Below are 16742 nucleotides of genomic sequence, written 5' to 3' on the forward strand. Positions count from 1 at the left end.
TTGCATTTGGGCAGATGGGTGTTTTCTCTCTTGACAGTCCATGTTCTGTATTTTGTCCACTCTGAACCAAGGGCACCACTGATGGACAACTGGGCTTCATATCTGCACACCCGCCAACCACATGACCTGAGCTCACACCTCGACCAGCCAGCCCACCTGTCAATGTCCCAAAGCAGAGAAGCCAGAGGCGTCTGGCATGGGCTCTGCTACATAGGCATGGCCTCTCGTGGCTCATCGTCAAGGTCCCCAGGAAATGGGCAGGCAGTTCTGGGGTAAAGCCACAAGCCGTGAGCAATCCCACAAGTCCTGCTCAAGGCTGATGGAAATGCCCCTGTCGGGCAAGCCACTGCACAGTGTGGGCGGACACAGAGCCGAGACCACAGTCTGCAGCCAGCCCCGGCCTCGCGCTGCCCAGCCCACACAGTGCTTTGGGCTGCGCAGTGCTGTGCTGGTTTGGTTCGGTTTGGCTTTGTTTTTAATTGAATTAACTAATCATTCCCAATTGAAAGGCCCTGCAGAAAGATCTAGCTTCCTGCCCTCTCTTAAAAATCAAGAGGCCCAAGCCATGTGGCAACAGTGAGCAGGCTCACGGCTGTAGCTGCCCCCGCAGACAGGATGTGGGTCCACCACTCCCTGCTGCCTCCCAGCCGCCAATGCTGATGCACGTGCTCGAACTACTGCTTCTCTGACAGCGGAGTGATATGGGAAGTGAAAGATGTTCTGTGTCCACGTCTCAGTGCAAAGAGGAAAACAGGAACGTGCGCTAGGAGGCCTGTGGGTCTCAAAAAGTGAGAGAAGGTTCACTGGCCAGTCACTTCTTTACCTCCCTGGTCTTAACGAGTCTTTGAGTTTTCTCCTCAGGCCTGGACGGTTCCCAAGGAACCAGTACAAGGAAACGGCATCCGTCCTCCTGTTCTGGAGCGAGTCCTGGCAGAAAGTACGGCCCGGTGACATTTCCCCTGACTGCCCCGCCCCACCCCCAGTCGTCACTCTGCTCAGCACCTGCAGTCGCCAAGCCCTTCTCCCAAGCAGCAGGGGTGGGAGGTGAGGAGAGTGGTCCATGCAGAGAGGAGCTGCCCAAAGCCACAGAACTCAGACCCATTCCTGGGAACCCACGAGCTGTGCCATTTACTTGAACAGCGTCATTTTGGAGACGTGCCCCTGGCCCTCGTCCCTCCCTAAAGTTCAAAGCTGGTTTGGCGCGTGACGACTTTGTGCAAAGGCCCGGGGAGGCTCAGCTTCTGCAAAGTCCTGGGCCAGAAGCAGAAACAGCAGCAGTGGCTCTGAGTCAGACTGCCTGGGTCCCCTGCCAGCGCCACCTCCCACCAGGGCAGTGACCTCAGGCAGCTGGAGAGCCTCTCTGGGACTCCATCCTCTTCTGTAACTGTCTAGGGGCTGGGTTGTTGTGAAGACTGAACACATGCCAAGCTCTCAACACAGGATCAGGGCTCAGGAAACGCGGGAACCCCACCCCCCACTGCTCTGACCAGTCTGCCTCAGCCCGGATTGGAGGGTTGTGGGGCACAGCAGAGGTGGACCCTTCAATCGTGGTTTCTACTTTCTCTCCACCCACTCGGCTAAACTGTTTTCCTCTTTGCACCGACAGCTCAGCCCCTGGGGCCAGGCACCAATGACTTAGAACTTTGCAGGGCAGGGCTGAGAAATGTTTGCCCATGGGAACCTCCTTGGCTGCCTGCAACGTCCCTGAGCTCCCAAAGGCCAGTTTCTGGCACACTGGGAGGGCCAAACCCACCCATGTGCATTCTCTGCCGCTGCCTTTAGGCGTTGACTTAGGAGAAGCAGTCTCCTACGGCACCACAATGAACTGGCAACCTGGGGTCAAGGGCAGGGTCCCATCCTCGCAGGAGCAGGGTCAGAAAGCCCCATCCCTCGGGAGATGCGGTCAGCGTCTCCTGCGGTGGAGAGGCATAGGGAGGGCACCAGGCCCCGACGTTCTCACTGTTCCCCGGGTGTCTCCAGGAAGCCAGGCTCCAGAAGAGTCCGAACTTCCTGGATGGGCAGCTCTGGAGAATCCCAGCCCGGCTGGGCCACTCCCAGGCAAGCAGGCATGGGTGACCTTTGGGGCTGCCCTGGCCAGGGGCACAGTCCCAGCCTCCAGCCTCTCCTGCCGCCCCTCCTACCAGCTGCTCTGGGCCCTTCCTGACTCCCAGCCTGGCTGAAAGCCTGACCCACTCCCTCCCTCGAGCCATGTTTGACATGGGCAGAGCACCACAAGAGGGGCAGGGCGGGTTCTTTTGCTCACCACTGTGTCCACATCACCTAGCCCTGTGCCCGGCATACAGCAGGTGCATAATGATTGCATGTTGGGTAAATAAGCAGGCTAACAGTCATACCTACCTCACACAGTCAGGGTGGATAATAAATGAGATGATGTAAATACCACCGCCCTTGACACAGCGTCAGACACACCACGGGCAATTCGGCAGCCGCTGGTGGCAGCTGCTCAGCTCCCTCAAACTCAGGCGCCTGCACACCCAGCTCTGGGGCCTTTCTCAAGTCCTGCTATTTGCTGGCTGCCTGCCATCCTTCCTCCACTCTCCAGAGGCTTCTAGCTCGGCCTCAGGACCACCATAGCTCAGGCCTTGGCTTGCAAAGTCAGCCACCATTCTAGCACCTTCCTCAGGGAAGGTGCAGGAGGTGAGGGCAGGACAGGGGATGGATCCAGACACTGTCAAGAAAGCTCAGCAATTATTACAGGCCCTGCCTGGAAGAGATGATCAGAGACACCCTCTTTTGACCTGCCACCAGAACAGGGCAAACCTCTACTTAGTAAAGGTCTGCTCTTCTTGTCACCCTGCAGTGACCTCACTGCACCTCACCTCGTCCCTGGCTCCAAATGCGTCCCATCTATCCATGCTTCCTTTCTGTACCTGAACTGCCCCGAGTGTGGGGCCTCTGCCTCTCGTGTGTGCGGGGCTCACGTACGTGTGTGTGTATTAAATTTGGTTATTTTCTCTTGCTAGAAGGAGAAGAAGAAGAACGCTCACCAACTAATCTCCCTCCAAATGTCCCTGGCTTTCTGAAGGAAAGCATTACTGGAGAAACATCTCCCCTGGGGTCCAGGCTGGCTGCCCCACCCCATATACCTCCCCCTATTTCCTCCACTACCCTCCTCGGGGCAGCCAGACCCCTGGCCCTGCACGTGCCCCAGTAGGCAGCACCAGCATCATGCTCAGAGGGTGCACAGGCCCATCCTGGACTGAACCATGGCATCTGGGCTTCGGCAGGAGAAGTGCTGGGCCAGGGTGGCCCCGAGCAAACTCTTGGAGCTCCGTCTGTGGGCACGGGGGTCACACGCAGAAGATTGGCTGTGGGGGAGGGGTCTTAGCCACGTGAGCCGTCAGCCCGGATCATTTACCTGAGGTGACAGGGAGGACCATGGATCCGGACCTTCCATTATACAGGAAAGGAAACTGCGGCCTGGGAGGGGCAATATCTTCCCCAAGGAGAGAGTAAAATTATAGCCAAAAGCCAAACTCCAGGGCATTGAAATCTGTCTCCTGGGATCCCCAGCTTGTCCTCTCCAAGCCGGCACCTTCTACTCTGCACAGGGAGCGCCTTCCGGTTCCTCCCGCCTCATCGGAGCCGCTCCAGGAGAAGATGCAGCAGCCTCTTCCCAGCAAAGAGGAAGTGACGGGGCAGCCGTGGTGCAGGAGTGGCCGCATAGCACCCCGAGGACCAGAAACGAAGCTTTAGTCAGAGCGGCGAGGGCGAGGAGAGGAGCGTCCCCTCCACACCCAGGAGCCCACGCAGGTGTGGGGCCTCCCCAGCCTCACTCCCTGGTACCTGGGGCAGGTGCGGCTTTGAGACCTGTGTCCCCATGCCTGGCTTAATGTTCTACCCTTTAAAAATTCTTAATAATTTTTTAACAAGAGTCCCACATTTTCACTTTTCACTGGGCACTGCAAATTACATAGCTGGCCCTCACTCACCAAGTGTCTGAACCTCTGGGAACCTCAGTTTCGCCTCTGTAAATGGAAAGAGTAACAGCACCTGCCTCACAGGACGGCTATGAAGACGAACGAAAAGAACACAGCAGAGGTCTTAGCAGGTGCCCGGCATGTAGTCAGTACTAACCAATGAGGTTACTACTCTAGATAAAGTAACGATTCCTCTGGGACCCTGCAGAGGCCCCGCTCAATAAGAAGGATGTTAACAACCACACCCCAGATCTGGCGAATCAGGGGAGGGTCACAGGCGCCCGGACACCAGGCCCCTCCCGGCCTCTTACTTTCCCGAAACGGCTGTGTTTGCATCTGCAAGCGGATCTTGATGAGGTCCACGGGCGTGCCCAGTCCGACGGACACCACGCCGGCCGCCACGCTGGCCAGGAGCAGGCTCGACAGGGTGTGGGGCTGGCCAGCCTCGGGCTCCCTGCTCTGGTGCTGGCTGAGGAACCTCTGCGTGTTGCTGAAGACCCCAAACACCACCGAGTTGTAGACGGCGATGCTGGCCAGGGGGAAGGACATGCCCTTGAAGAAGCCGAACACCTGCGGGGAAACCCCAGGGAGGGGAGCGTGAGAACTGCAGGCTGGTGCCAAGCCCCCCTCGCGGGCCCCGGGCACAGACCCTGCCCCCCGAGGGCTGGGCCCCGTGGGCTGGGGGAGACAGCACAAAAATAAACCGAGGTGCCAGAAAGAGGACGAAACGGGGTGCTGCTGTGGAAGGAGAGACGGGGCCGGTGGGGGCATGCCTGCCCTGAGGAGGAACTGGCTTCTGCGGGGAGTCTTGCGGGAGCCACCATGGTGTCCCGGGCCTGGAGCGCGTATTTGTGACGGGAGTGGCAGGGCCCCTGGGCTGCGGCCGAGGGGTGCCTGTGCAGCTCTCGTGGGCGGCAAGCTTGCCAAGCAGCACACACACCCTCTTCGCTGGCCACTCCAACAAACGCATTCTCCAGGCACTTGCCATGTGCCAGGCCCTGGGGGACAACAGGAGGAAAAGCCTCCACCAAGTTCACAGTCTGGCCGGGGAGGGGAGGGTGAACCTGGATGGACAAATTAAAGTACAATGTGCTCAGAGCCCTGCTGGGGGAGCTCAGTTGGTTAGAGCATAGTCCCAATAAACCAAGGTTGTGGGTTCAATCCCTGGTCAGGGGACATAAAATGAATGCATAAACAAGTAGAACAACAAATCAATGTTTCTCTCTGTGTGTCTCTCAAAAGAAATCAATAACGAATTTTAAATATATATAATGCGCTAAGCTTGTGGCGAAGGGCTAAGAAGAGGGTCCCACAGTCCTCCCCAGGGGTGCCCCCGAGCATGAGTGTCTCTTGAAGGAACAACTCAAGGGAGGAGACCCTGGACACACAGCACCTAGAGGCTTCTATGCACATACAGGACACAGGAGGCCGGGGAGAGGGTGCTGAGGCTGAGGTCAGGGTCCCATCCACTCTGCATTCCCACTGGACACCACACAGGCTGTGCAGACACCGGAAAATTCCACTGGCCCGTGGAGGAGTCAGGGCAGTGCGCACGAGCCCCTTGCCAAAGGTGAAAAGGCGCCAGGAGCTGCCGCACAAACCCCAGGCTAGACGCAAACCGGCCAACCCTGACCTGCTAGAGACCGGGCAGCTCACGTGGGCTGGTTGCCACACACACGTGCAGCAGACACACACACACACACACACACACACACACACAGAGCCCGCTCTAGCCCCTTCCTCGGGTAACCTGGGACGTCGCAGAGCCCTGAGCTGCTGGGTCTCAGACGAACGCCCTCGGTCGCCACCGCAGCCCTGGAGCTGGGACACTGGCTGGCAGACTGTGGGGGACAGGTGCCAACAAGGGAGAATCAACAGCCGCCTTTCAGGGCACGGAGCAAGTGCACGTGAGCCCGGAACAGAGAGTGCAGGTGGGCAGACTCGCCCCGAGTTTAAAGCAGCCGATACCAGTTAGCACGGCACCCGACACCAGCCAGGCTGGGTCTGCGGGGAAACTGCAGGTGCGGGCAGGAGGCTCCCGAGACCCAGGTCCACAATGGGGCCACGTTCCCGGGACTCAAGCAAAAGCTGGGGACTGTCGTGGGGCTGGTGCCTGACCATCGTTTTAAATCAACAGGTCTCATCATCCTAAATTTTAAAGTTTGTTTTAACTTCCCCAAAAAGGGGCCTTGGCAGGTCTCCCTAAAGGACACAGCAACTTTCGAGAAAGGCCCCTGATTCATCTTCTATAAAATATTACTCACGTTTCCCCTTTGCAAAGAAGAGCCTTGGGTCCCACCGTCCTCAGCGCCCGGGGCACCAGCCGGCTGTGGGCTGGGACACCACAGTGCCCGGCCCCTGCTGCACCGGGACGAAGGGGCGCCTGTGGGCACACGGTCCTGCCCACTCACTTGGTTTTGAAAAACTTGACAAGTTACCCTGTTTTTTGCAGTAATTTTCCACTGTGGCTCTAAATTCCTCAGAATTTCTGCAGAGAGTTTATACAAAACCGGTTTCTTTCTCCAACAACATCGCACTAGGGGCAGGGTTGGCTTAGGTAATGCATGCTGTCTGGGGCATGCTGCGAGGCGAGCGGGGAAACTGAGCCAAGCATGATGGTGGGGACAAACCGGCCTCCCACCCGACATTCCCTCGGGGGGCCAGGGCTGTGGTCCCCGGCCAGGTGGGCTTTGCCCAATTTTGTGGGAGGCCCGGGTGGGTAGAGCTCCAGCCACCCGCCCAAGGGGCACTTACGCTCTCCTTCCCGTACACCGTGCGGATACAGCTGAGGGTGTTCCCGTAGCCGACGCCAGCCTGCAGGCGAGTCTGCGGAGACAGGCAAGAGCATGAGGCCCAGAGGTCATTCACATGCCCACTGCCCCCAAGATGTGGAGCATCCAGCACTGAGGCACAGACAGGGGAGGCCCTGCCTGAAGGGACACGGGCAGGAGGGAGGCCTGGGCTTCAGTCCTGCACAGGCTGGCCCTCTGCCCCCTACCTGCACTGCGTCCCTCAGCCTCCCATCCAGACCTTCCTAAATGCAGTAGGAGCCCTCTTGGTCCCAGAGAAGAACAAAGGTCAGTTTGTTGAGCAAAAACGATGCCTGTCTGGGACCGCCTGATCTCCGCCTCTTGCGTACAAAAAGCTAGCTGGTGGCGTGGCTCTGTCCTATCTTGCCTGCCGCTCTGCCCTCCTAAACACTCCCCAGGGTGACCTGCTCCTCTCACCTGGAGATCCCCTTCACCGCTCACCTGGGTGGGGGCCTGGCCTCCTCGATGGCCTCCTGCTTCCGCCCCACTCCCTGACCCAGGCTGACTTTTGACGGTCTGATGAATTGGGTCACCGCTGTGCAAAGAGCTCCTATCGACTCAGAATGCACTGCACACCCTCCACCAGCTCCCAGGAGGCCCTGAGCCAGCATCCACACCTGCCTCTCAGCCCCCCTCCGACCATTTCCTTCGCCCCCCTGCCCCCACGACCCGCAACCCCCCCCCCACCCCCCCGCACACATAGCACATTCTCTGGAGCATCCGTTCTTCCCCACCTCCAGAACTTTCCACCTCTCCTCTTCCCCCCGGAGGCTCTTCCTCCAGGACCTGCTCACCTTTTTGGTCTGTGCTTAAATGTTGCAATGGTGTCATGTTTGCCTGTTTGCTTAGGGTTTCCTTGGGTACCCCTCCAAGGGAAGCAGGGCCATTTCCTACTTCCCTCTTGTCCCTGGAGCCACGTGGGACACTCACCTGGCCCCTTTGTACTGTGGGGATGGTGAAAGTGTGGTGTCCTCCATGGAGGCTGGCTGTGGTGGCCAGGGGCACCACGAGGGCACAGAGGGTCTGAGTGAGCCCACAAAAGTGCCCGGGTGCCCTTTACCCTGGCCTTGGAGGGTTCCACTTCCCTGAAGATGTGTGGCCTATAATTCTCCCTCAAAACACTTCCTTAGCACCCAAGCATGCTGTGCCCGGGAGGAAGGAACCATGAGAACCACAGAGGAAGAGATCCGGACCCTACCCCCAGCCCCAAACCCAGAGTCCCAGGAGGAGCTAAGGCCTGGGTGCTGCTAATGCTCCACACTGACAGCCGGAGCCCAGTCCGCAGGCAGGTGCAGGAGGCCCTGGGAGGACAGAGCCCTGAAAGGGAAGGTCTCTCAGGTGAAGATCGCGGGTCCTGTTTTGCTGCATCGAACTTTGCTTCGTTTCCCAACTTTCCTACGATGAGCAGGGGTTACTTTGGTTATTTCTAGCTTATGTAATTACAAAATAATTTTAAGTACAAAACTTACATGGGACCACATTCTCTTAGTAAAAAAAAATTTCAACGCTACATGCAAAGCTGAAGTCTGCTCAGGCCCACCCTCTGACTCAGCCCGCCCCTCCCCGGAGTGGGCAGGCTGGGCCGACGGCCAGGCTGAGTTACTCGGGCCTCCGTCCGAACAGTTCTCCGCGGACAGGCGGCTGGAGGAAACGGGCAGCACTCCTGTCGGCGTGATCCGTCGACGGTGTCATGCTCTTCATAATTGTTACTCTCATAATCAGAGAAATGTACTTATTGACTCACTCCACCAATATTTGCCGAGTGCCTATTTTATAGCCGGCACCGGCCCGATCTTGGGGAATGGAACAGAGGGAAAACACAGATGCCCCACCCTCGTGGGACTTAGACTGAGTGGGGCTGGAAAGAACAGTCAATAAAAAGCAATCCCCAAGTAAACACGTGTGTCCGAGGACGAGGGCCGTGCGGGAAGCAGACGGGGGTCGGTCGGAGGGCTGGCTGGAGGGGATGAGGCGCTGGGAGGTGCTGCCAGGTGAGAACTGGGCCTTCATGTCCTCTGGGCAAGCAGAGGTCCCCCTGGGCTGCGGTGTCCCCAGCCAGGGCAGGTGGGGGAGCAGGCCGCTCTCTGCCCCATTTCGGGCTGGCCTGCGGCTGACCGCTCTTCCCACTGGCCCCAGCACGCAGGGCTGGCCCTGGGGGGTGAGTCCACAAAGTGGTTGACCCGCAGGAGGGTCACGTCCTCACTAAGAAGGTTGAGTGGTCAAGTCACTTAAGCAAAGAGCCAAACCCAGACCATGGCCACAGAGCAAAGGTTCGCCAGCTGTGCAGAGCACGTGGGGGCTGCCGTCCACCGAGGCCAGCAGCACCGCTCAGGCCTCTGGGATTTCCAATTACATCCGGAGCTGGCATTTAATGTACACCAACTGCATGCGTGGGGAGTCCCTAGGCATCTCACAGCACGTATCTCCCCAACTCCCAGAAACGCTCTGTGGCACGGACACATCCCCGCTTTACAGATGAAGGAAGCTGCCTCCCTGGCTTAGCTGTCTGATGCAACTTATTGTTGTCTAATTGCCTGTAATAAATGACTTAGTGGCTTAAAACAATGTGCATGTCTTCTCTCCTGCTTGACTAGCCGGTTGAAAGGCAGCCAGGCCCTTACTGGAAACTCTGGTCCCAGTGCCTCAGGCCAGGCAGGAGCCCTGAAGCCAGCCAGCCCCACGGTCACCACGCTGCCAGGGGCTGCTCTCCCAACTGTGACGGGGCAGCTGCTGGCAGGGGAAGGAAACTTTGACCCAACTCAGCAGCTCAAGCAGGTCCTTCTAATTTGGCTGCTCCACGGGCCGGTCCCAGGGTCTCAGACACGCCCCAGCGTACGTGTGCATCAAGGCGAGAGCGGCACGCTCAGTGCCCTGTGCTCAGAGTCACAGCGAGCATCCTCACGGCAGCCCCGCCGGGGAGGGGCTCTGCCCGTTTCACGGACCCGCAGGCCCAGGGAGGTTGAGTGCTCTGTCCCGGCCACAGGAGAGAGCAGGTGGGCTCCAGGTTACCTGAAGCTCTTGCCCGGACCTTTCTCAGTTGACAGGGGCACTGGAGAAAACATCAGCCAGAATGAAGGAAGGAGGAGGACGTTCTTGGGAGACACAGGGCCGGGGCCACACCCGGGCTGGCCCCAGAGGGGCGTCTGTGTAGGCTAGCATCTCAGGCTGTGCCCCCAGCGGGAAGGCTCTCAGGCTGAGCAGAGGCTGGATTTTATGTGTCACCAAGGGTTCCCTCCAGAGGCTCAGGGACCAAGGGGAGAGAAGGAGGAGAGTGTTTTCGGGTGACATGTGACCAGGCCCAGGGTGACCAGGCTTGCCTGTGCGAGGAGGTGGCAGCAGCTCACCTGCATTAGGAGCGTGGCTGTAAGGCGCGCAGGGCAGGGGTGGCACCTGCTTGGTCCACCACCAATGCCTCGCTGTCCCTGCCGCGCCCTCACAAAGGGTCCAATAAGCGGTTGATGTGTGAGCGAAAGGCAGGGCCTGTATGAGAGAAATGAGGAGCCAGGAAATATCTCTAAGTATTTAAGGCAAGTAGGCTGACCTCCCCATCACACAGAGAGCAGGACTGGCTCTGACCCAGGCGGGGCCACTGCCATGCAACGGGCAGGAAGGGGAGAGAGGAGACGGCAGCAGCCGTGAGAGAAGGGCCTGCGTGTGTGAGGCTGCTCTGTGTGCCGGCCAGGCAGAGCCTTAGACGTGGACCTGGGTGTCACTACCAGAGGCTGCACTCTCAGGGCACGGCTCTGCATCCTGCTCGCTGAGGGGACAGGTGGAGTGAAGCCAAAGAATGCCCCTTTGTAGTGCCTCACTCCTTGATGCTTTCACTTGTCGTGTGACCTGAGCAAGCCCCTTCCCCGTTCTGAGCCAGCTTCTCCATCTGCAGACCAAGGGGCGTAGTGACCCCATGCCAGGTGGCCCTGCTGGCTTCAGAGTCCTCACACCTGGGAGCTTCCTTGTCTTGCAGAGGCTCCCCATTCCCGACCGGGGTCCAGGGTTCTGACCTGACACCAAGACCTCTGAGCACTGGGTGCTGACATCCCTTTCCTGGACTCGGACCCATGGCTGCTGCCAGAAACCTGGTGCGCCAGCACACTGCCCACGCAGGCCTCCCCACGGAGGCCCCACAGAGTGGCCCCATCTCTGCGCCTTTGCCCAAGCTGTTCTCTGTGCCTGAAATGTCTTTTCTAATCACCTGGAACCCAGCCTTCGACTTTGGGCTCATTGGAAGCCTTTCCTGGCTCCTTAGCTCCACAGGGGCCTGCAGGACACTCACTAGTGCCCCCCCTCCGCCCCCATCCCCCACCCCCAGTTCATGAGAACCTGGGGGCAGAGAGAGACATCCGCCAAAACAGAATCACTGCCAAGTAAGGGGGGCAGAGCCATTGCAAACCAGGCCCCGGCACCACACGCCCATGGGCTGGCGCAGAGGACCCGCCCTGGGCTGGGGACTGTCTGGGGCGTGGACACAGCAGGCCCGGTCCTGCAGGCGGACTCATGCCAGGTCCCACGGCAAGGGGAAATAACAAACATGGCTACCATACCTTGACCGTGTCCAGAGGATGGCCGACAATGACACTGGCTGCGCCTGTGGGTTGAAAAAGAGTACCTGGTCACTCGGCCCCTGGACGCCTCGCTCGCACTCACGGGCTCCCGGGCACAGGACAGAGGGCTCAGGCTCTTGCGTGAGCCCATTTGGTCAAAGCCCAGGCACTGGAGAGGACCCGCCGCCTGCCTGGCACTGGCCCCAGCAAGGGGGATGGCAGAGACAATGGAGTAAACCCTGGCTCTGCGTCAAGAAACAAGCACCTCCTCCCAAAAAAGGGCGGTGAAGGTGCTGGGACAGCTGGGTATTTACCTGCAAAGGAGTGACGTTAGACCCCCCACCCCACCCCCCTGCTTACCTCATACCTCATAGAACAATTAGTTCCAAGCAGAACTAATTGGAAACGCTGAAACTATAAATGGAAGACCTAAGTGGAAACACTGAAACTATGAAAATCAATAGTAAATAAAACACAGGGGAAAGTGTTTGTGACCTAAGGTTTTCTATCGATTCTTAGATATGAGACCAAAACACAAGTAACAAATGAAAAAATAGACAAATTGAACATCACAAAAATGTTAAACTGTTGTGCAACAAAGGATACTATCAAGAGCGTGAAGCCAACCTACAGAATGGGGGGGAAATACTGGCAAATCCTAGTATTTGATAAAAACCTAGTATCCAGAACATATAAACTCTTATACCTAAAAAACCTTTTTTAAATATGGGCAAAGGACTTGAATAGACATTTCTCCAAAGAAGATATGCAAGGGGCCAACAAGTACAGGAAAAGATGCTCCACATTGTTAGTCATCAGGGAAATGCCAATCAAAACGCAGGGAGACTCCCCGTCACGCCCCAGGACAGCTGTGACGTAAACCAGAAGAAGAGGCAAGTGAGTGCTGGCGAGGACGTGGAGAAGCTGAAGCCCTCAGACCCCGCTGGTGGAGGTATGACACAGCCCAGCCACTGCGGAACACAGCGCGGCAGCTCCTCAGAAGGGCAAGCCTTGAATGACCATAAGACCCAGGAATTCCACTCCTGGGTAAATATTCAAAAGAAGGGGAAAGAGGCACTCAAACTAGTACACGTACATGCGTGTGCACAGCAGCACTGGCCTCGATGGCCAGGCAGAGGGGCAGCCCAACTGCCTGTCCCTGGACCAAGGGGCAAACAAAGCTGGGGCTCCCCACGCAGCGGAGTATTATCAGACACGCCCGGGAGTGACGGGCTGACCGGGCCGCCGCGTGGATGAGTGCTGGAAACACTGTGAAAATGAGGGAGGCCAGACCCAAAGGGTCTCGTACTGTGTGACTCCATTTACACAACTTATCCAGAATGGGAAACCCTCGGGGACAGGAGGCGGGCAAGCGATCGCCAGGGCTTGGAGAGGGGCCGTGGCGCGCCTGCGTGGGGCCAGGGACTTCACCCTCGAGCGCGGCAAGAGGGAAACGCTTTGGAGCTGACCTGAGGCAAGGGTTGCACAACGCTGGCGGCGTGCCAAAACGTCACTGACTTGCACTTCACAATGGTTAATCCTGTGTTATGTAAATTTCGTCTCAAAAAGGGGAGGGTGTGAAGAGAAGACCCAGAAACTTTTCAGTTGCCTGCAGGTTACTTCACTTTCCTGCACCCCACGGTAGCACGCGTAGGTGAGGACAGTATGAGCACCCACCTGAGGGTAAGAGTAGAGTGAGGAACTGAACGCAAAGAACCATGAGGGAGTCTGGCCCTTCCAGGACACTCAAAAAGAGATGCTGTTGCTATTGATTTTATTTACTTATTTACTTTTAGAGAGAGGGGAAGGGAGGGAGAAAGAGAGGGAGAGAAATATCGGTATGTGAGAGATACGTGGATTGACTGCCTCTCTCGAACGCTCCCAACTGGGGACCTGGCCCGCAACCGAGGCATGTGCCCTGACTGGGAATCGAACCAGAGACCTTTGGGTTCTCAGGCCAGCACTCAATCCACTGAACCACACGAACCAGGGCCGATAATTTATTTATTTATTTATTTATTTATTTATTTATTTTAAAGAAGGCCTCTTTGAAAAGGTGATGGATACTCTGGGTCTTTCCACAGAAGAATGCCCATCCACACACGTTCACGAGACCTGAGCCATTCTGGAGTTGAGGAGGCCGCCTGGGGGCCACCAGGGGAAGCAGCCCTGGCCGCAGAAGTCAGCGACTTCGAGGTTGAAGCAGGGGCCAGCGTCCTTCTAAGACAAACTCCCCACCACGGTGATGAGGAGCGAAGTGTCTCTGCTCACCAGGTAAGGCAGGGAAGGGGTCCTGAAATCTTAGATATTTGCAGGGGAAGAGAAAACAGCTAATCCCAGAGCAAATGCTTCCTGGGTCGGAACCTCCAGACCCCGCTCAGCCTCTCCCTCCCACAGAACTGGGCGGAGGCAGAAGGTGGTGGGCAGCGGGGAGCTGGCGAATGCACTCCACGTGAACCCCTCCCGTCAGGGGAACAAAGGAGTCTGGGCAGGCTCCAGCTGCTCCCCCCACCCCAGTGAGTGCATCCCTCACTATGGGAACCCCTCAGCCCAGGGAAGCCCCCTGGGTCCAGCCTTGGGCCAGCATCTCCCTGCGTCTTTAACTCACCCATCAGAAAGCAGGGATGTAATGTGAGAAGTCAGACCATCACGTCACTGGTGTCCAGGCCTTGGGACTTCACAGGCCAGCAAAATTTCAAACAAAACACGAAGGATATTGTGGCAAAATTTTATCACACAAGGTCATTAAGAGAGGAAACAGCTAGCCCTGACTGATGTAACTCAGTTGGTTAGGCATCACCCTGCAAAGCGAAAGGTCACTGGTTCAATTCCCAGTCAGGGCACATGCCTGGGCTGCAGGTTCAGTCCCCAGTCAAAGTGCTTACAAGAGGCAACTGGTTGATGTTTCTCTCCCTCTCTTTCTCCCTCCCTTCTCCTCTCTCTAAAAATAAGTAAATAAAATCTTTTTTTTTAAAAGTGGAAAGAAAGAAAACAGCATAGCCGAGAACAGGGGTCGGAGTGCCCCCGGAGCCAGGCTGCCCGGGCTGGGCGACCTGGGCTCATGCTGCACGCGGGGCCTCGGGCTGGCCACCGAGTCTCCCTGCGCGCCCACTTCCTCACCTGTGAAGTGGGGATGTGGTCATAGTAGCCACCTCGCTGGAACTGTAAAGAAATAAATCCACAGACACAAGAGACCCCATGTGTGTGGTTCCATGTACATAAACTGTCCAGCAGAGGCTCACTGCAGAACGCAGCGTGGGGAGAGGTGGTTCCCGGGGTGGGGGCGGGGGCGGGGAGCAGGAGGACGGGGTCTAACTGTCAGTGGGCACGAGGGTCTCCCTGCGGGATGACGACAGTCCACAGCTAGTGCAGGGCCGGGACTGGTAAGAGCAGATGCTACACTTGGTTTCAGTCAGAAGGCTGAGAAGAGAAAGTTTAGGGTAATGGTTTCACAACTTGGTAAAGTTACTAAAAATATCATGGAATCCTACACTGGAAATGGGTGAATCTTACAATATGTAAAATAACGTTAATAGAGTTGTTTTTAAAATACGCGTAAAGCACTTCAACAGCACCTGGTACCCACTATGCACTCACCGTTGCTACACTCTCCACCGTCTCATGGAAGCAAAAAAGACATGTTCACGTCCCCAGAGCACAGACAGTTCTAGAATAAAGGGCAGCCCACCACAGGGGAGGGTCTCCATGCCAGAGGAGACTGGGGCGTCTCCTAAACCCAGCCCCCCACAGCCGTGCTGAAGTCGCCTGGCTACTTAAGGAAGCAGCCGGGAGAATGCTTTCCCTTGGAATGGCTGAAGGGGTGTCCAGAGAGGGTCTGGGTGTGCACGGTGGGCCTCCAGGTGCAGCCCCCTGAGTGGGAAAATTAGGAGGGAGGGTCTCAGCCCAGCCCAAAAGAGCCCATGTCGACAGACTTGCCCACCATGAAAGGAACGGCCTCTGCTCAGGAAGGGGGCGGGGCCTGGGGGTGGAGCAGGCGCCCTGCAGCCGTGTGCAGGGATGGGGCACACTGCTGCCAGTGGGAGGGGGTGCCGGAGGGGAAGGACCTGGATGCTACCTGACCTGTTTCTCTTCCGCCCCCAAATAGCCTCCGCCTCAGCACCTCGGTACTATTTTATCTGTTCTTCAGGGAGGAGCTGCACTTGCCAACATCCCTTTGCTAATGGCCCTCTTAGATGGGGCCAAAAGAGAGACAATATTTTACAGTAAGGAAAGTCCCTCCAACCCTCCCCCATTCCCCACCTGCTTCTGAGAAGAGGAGGCGTAGACCTATCGGAAAGAAAAGAATGGAGAAGGAAATGGATGAAACCCCTGACCCAGCAAACCCATCTCAGACCCAGCAGAGACGGAGGCAGGCTGCTGGGGCGGTACGAGGGACCACAGTGCGGGAAGCAGGGTCCTGGGCAGCTGACAGCGGCTGAGGACGGGAGGGGTGCCTACCACCTGCTCCCTCCAGCCTGGGCGCCCTCTAAGACCAGTCTGATCACGAAATCGGGCTCCCCATCCCGTTCCTGGGGCCAGCGACCAAGCCACCCTCACCTACAAGTTCCTGCGAGCCACGAGCCACGTCCCCAAATTAAAGTGCGCACCCGGTAACCGAAGGGTGTGTACGCGCCCGGACGCTCCGTTGGCTGCAGGCTTGGACCAGCGGCTTAATCATTACCCGACCGAGCTCGGCGTATCCTAACTTGGAGGTAAATCCGGAGCTCAGGTGAACCTCTGCGAGGCTCACGGAGTTTTTGTGGGTGGCCGACGGGGACCCGCAAGACCCCAGGCGCCGGGCCACGGGCTCTCCCCGCAGCGGGAGGCGCGCGCGGCGCAGGCAGAAAGCGCCGGCACGGAGTGCCTTGTCCCGAGCTGGGGGTGTAAACTTGGCCCACGAGGCGCCTGGCCCGCCTCTCTGTCTCTCCGACCCCGACCCCGCGGTCTCCCTGAAGCACACCCACTTCGGGGGATCCTGCTCATCCAGGGTGAGCTCACCTCCGATCCAGCCAGCCGCGAAGTCTTCCAGCTGGAAGCTGCCCATGGCCCGGGCTGCGGCGCCGCGCCCGCCCAGGTCCGGGTCCGTGCCCATTTAGCCTGTGCGGGGCGTGGCCCACGGAAGGGGCACGCGAGGGCGGCCAGCCAGATCCTCGGAGCGCACGCAAGTCCGACGCCCAACCCGGTCTCCCGTCCCCCGCGGAGCTGATAGCACGCCCCCAGCGGACCTTAAAGGCGCAGCAGGCGGGCGGGGCGACGGCGTACCCCGGGCTGGAAGATGCCACGGCCACCGGGGAGATTCCCTGAGCCTGGCCTCGTCGCCCTCTCCCTTGCCGACTGTGGAACCCGATGCCTTGAGGCGACAGCGCCTGCTGGGGCCTGTCATTGTTCACATCGCGACCGACACGAAATGATTTCAGGGACATTTTTGCAAAGGGCATTACAAAAGGGAG

At 58.0% G+C, this 16742-nt stretch overlaps 1 protein-coding gene across 10 annotated transcripts in view; it reads right to left on the bottom strand.

Moving 5' to 3' along the window:
- The window catches only part of SLC25A48 (solute carrier family 25 member 48), a 38598-nt gene extending 22069 nt beyond the window's left edge, over nucleotides 1–16529 (bottom strand). For 2 of the 10 annotated variants that reach the window (XR_006784175.1, XM_045825492.1), the window contains exons 1-4: nucleotides 16291–16525; nucleotides 11293–11336; nucleotides 6696–6767; nucleotides 4253–4511 (exon numbers count right to left, since the gene is read on the bottom strand). Coding sequence is in view for 9 of the 10 variants with exons in the window: in XM_045825492.1 (XP_045681448.1) it covers nucleotides 4253–4511; nucleotides 6696–6767; nucleotides 11293–11336; nucleotides 16291–16384 (469 nt within the window). In the remaining variant the exon portion in view is untranslated. The other 8 variants (XM_045825432.1, XM_045825451.1, XM_045825442.1 and 5 more) reach the window with 8 other exon arrangements.
- Between the last annotated feature and the right edge of the window lie 213 nt (nucleotides 16530–16742).

The sequence above is a fragment of the Phyllostomus hastatus genome, unplaced genomic scaffold, assembly GCF_019186645.2.
Source record: "Phyllostomus hastatus isolate PE091 unplaced genomic scaffold, TTU_PhHast_1.1 phas_contig_150, whole genome shotgun sequence".
NCBI classification, from domain to species: domain Eukaryota; kingdom Metazoa; phylum Chordata; class Mammalia; order Chiroptera; family Phyllostomidae; genus Phyllostomus; species Phyllostomus hastatus.